At 39.0% G+C, this 2931-nt stretch overlaps 1 protein-coding gene across 1 annotated transcript; it reads left to right on the top strand.

Annotated features, from left to right (window-relative positions):
- The first annotated feature begins 363 nt into the window (after positions 1 to 363).
- LOC108478412 (laccase-14-like) lies at positions 364 to 2931 on the top strand. Its single transcript, XM_017780867.2, has 7 exons — positions 364 to 502; positions 731 to 882; positions 972 to 1216; positions 1301 to 1426; positions 1511 to 2099; positions 2214 to 2566; positions 2660 to 2931. Exons 1-7 carry the CDS (start codon positions 416 to 418, stop codon positions 2797 to 2799), a joined length of 1692 nt encoding a protein of 563 aa, XP_017636356.1. The 5' UTR covers positions 364 to 415; the 3' UTR covers positions 2800 to 2931.

Raw genomic sequence — 2931 nt, 5'->3', positions numbered from 1 at the left:
AAGAAGCCAACATCCAGACTTGAATATTTCATTTTCCACAAACAATTTTAACGATAATTAAATTAACATCAACGAACTATTATAAACATAATCTTACAAGCTCTAATTGGGGCATAAACATTAAAAATCCATATTATGTATTAAGAACATCCGACTTGCTTAACTAGAAACGTGTTATGTAATGAAAAATAAAAAAATAAAACACTAGAAACATGTTATGTGCATGATGTGTAATTTTTTTACTGGAAAATGCAATTTTCGTTTTTCTTTCTTCTTTTTTCGGTCAACTTATACAAATGAAAGAAACTTACGAACCGCAATCTTCCTTTCCTATAAATTATTGACATTTATGACTCAAAGAAGAGAATATTCAAGGAAGAACTAAGACCACGTTAGAGGGGAGGGAAAAAAAGAAATGGGTTTAGTGAGATGGTTTGTAGGGGTTTTATTTCTAAGCACTTTGCTCCTTTGCAGTGCTGATGTACATCACTATGAATTCTTTGTGAGTGCCTTTTTTTTCCTTTTCGTATATATTCTTACATCTCATAGTTGTTTCGTATGAATATTCTTAAACCTCTTATTAAACCTACTTAATTTACTGACGTGATCATGGCAGTGGCTTGGTTTTGTTTTCAGACAGCAAAATGAGTATTGTTTTCTTTTATTGTTGTTGATCAATATATAATAACAATGTTGAGATCTCATTTGGTGGTCATTTTTTTTATTGCAGGTGCGAGAGTCAAAATTTAAGAAGATGTGCAACACATCGACTTTGCTGGTCGTAAATAATAGTTATCCAGGGCCTGAGATTCGGGTTCACAGAGGTGACACTGTCTTCGTTAATGTCCACAATCGTGGAAAGTATGGCTTCACCATTCACTGGTACTCATAACCTTTCTTTCATTCTTCCAAATATAATTTCTCCAAGAAACGAAATCATTAGTGAGTAAAATAAATTAAACATGTTGCAGGCACGGTGTGAAACAACCAAGGAATCCATGGTTCGACGGTCCCGAGTTCATAACCCAGTGCCCGATCCGACCACGAACCAACTTCACCTACAAAATCATATTATCGGAGGAAATAGGAACCCTGTGGTGGCACGCACACAGTGACTGGACTCGCAGTTCCGTCCATGGCGCCATCGTCATTTTACCGGCCGAGAACGAAACTTATCCATTTCCCACGCCGGATGGGGAGCAAACAATCATACTTGGTAAGGATATCTTTTGAATTTTCGGTTGTGTTACCTGTGTATAATTATACGCTTCTTAATTTGATTTCTTGTATGTATTTACAGAATCATGGTACAATGGGAACTTGAAGAAAATTATCGATAAAGCACTTGCATCCGGTACCCCTCCTCCCCAACCAGATGCTTATGCTATCAATGGACATTTAGGAGACACATATGGATGCCCAACTGGTACGTTCTCCGCATTATGAAACCGGATTGAGTTTGTACGCCTTGGTGTCCCTTATAATAATAGCCCATAATTGGGTGTTGCAGATACAATATTCCGCATGGAAGTTGATTATAAGAAGACATACCTTCTCCGCATAATCAATGCTGCAATGAACGAACAGCAATTCTTCACCATCATGAACCACACCCTCACAGTTGTCGCCCTAGATGCCTCCTACGTTCGAAGGTTCAAGAGCGACTATATATTGATAAGCCCTGGCCAAACCATGGATGTTTTGGTCTCTGCCAATCGAAACGCCGGCCAATATTACATGGCTACTAGGCCTTCCTCTGATTCCGCTGTCGCGCCCGTTGACTTCATTACTACCGGCATTTTTCAATATACAAACTTTGTGGGTGGATCGAATGCTTCCTTGATAACGTTGCCCGCAATGAACAATACGGATGCTATGCTTAACTTCATCAGCCGAATTCGGAACACGAATGTCACTCAGAATCCGCCGATAAATGTGCCGGCAGATACGGATATCAATAGACGAGTGTTCATTACACTCGCCGTTAACGACTTGCCTTGTAAAAACTCAAAGTGTGTTGTAAGTGACGGATTTGCTGCAAGTTTGAACAATGTCAGCTTTGTTTACCCACATATTGACGTTCTCCAAGCATACTACAGGTGTGTGTATATATATAATTGCAATTTCGGTACCTCTAGAAAAGAAAAAAGAAAAAAGAGTAGCAGTTTTATTATTGTAGCTGCCCAATTGTTAATGTTGTTATAAAATTGCAGGAACATCAGAGGTGTTTTCGCCGAAAATTTTCCGTTTCTTCCACCAGAATTCTATGATTTCACTGGAAACTTGACTGGTGTAGTTTCTGCAGTTGAGGTAGGGACGAGGGCTATTTGCGTAAATTATGGGGATGCAGTTGAGATAGTGCTGCAATCAACCCAGATGGGTGCTGGTGGAAGTCACCCAATCCATTTGCACGGTTACAGCTTCTATTGGGTGGGAGCTGGGCTTGGAAATTTCAACGGTGAGACAGACCCAAGCACTTACAATCTGGTTGATCCACCACTCATGAACACTATCGACGTTCCCGGTACAGGATGGGTTGCCATCAGATTTTTTGCTAACAATCCCGGTCAGTTTCATTTAGAAAGCTCATCTTCTTCCATCGTTCTTACAACCAAAGTTATTAAGTAATTGATATTTATTTATAATATAATGTTTTCAGGGGTGTGGTATATGCATTGCCATTTCGAAAGACATACTAGCTGGGGAATGAGCACTGTTTTGATTGTGAGGAACGGTAGCACCATTGAAACCAGCATCCGCCCACGGCCATCTACCATGCCTCGTTGTCATCGAACCTAGAACTACTGCCAGGATACAACAAATAGACACGTATATATAACTTATATTAGTATTTAGGAGTTGGATTATATTTTATCCTATTTACTTAATAAATGGATAAATTAGTCCATATATATTACATCAATAAATAAA

The sequence above is a fragment of the Gossypium arboreum genome, chromosome 5, assembly GCF_025698485.1.
Source record: "Gossypium arboreum isolate Shixiya-1 chromosome 5, ASM2569848v2, whole genome shotgun sequence".
NCBI lineage: Eukaryota > Viridiplantae > Streptophyta > Magnoliopsida > Malvales > Malvaceae > Gossypium > Gossypium arboreum.
This window is presented reverse-complemented; position numbering and strand designations above follow the sequence as displayed.

Bases quoted from the DNA above. Each gene is read 5' to 3' on its own strand.
- LOC108478412 (XM_017780867.2), top strand. From the start codon at position 416: ATGGGTTTAGTGAGATGGTTTGTAGGGGTTTTATTTCTAAGCACTTTG. The intron at 2,100-2,213 runs GTGTGTGTATAT...ATAAAATTGCAG, and splicing joins GTTCTCCAAGCATACTACAG to GAACATCAGAGGTGTTTTCG. The intron at 2,567-2,659 runs GTCAGTTTCATT...TAATGTTTTCAG, and splicing joins ATTTTTTGCTAACAATCCCG to GGGTGTGGTATATGCATTGC.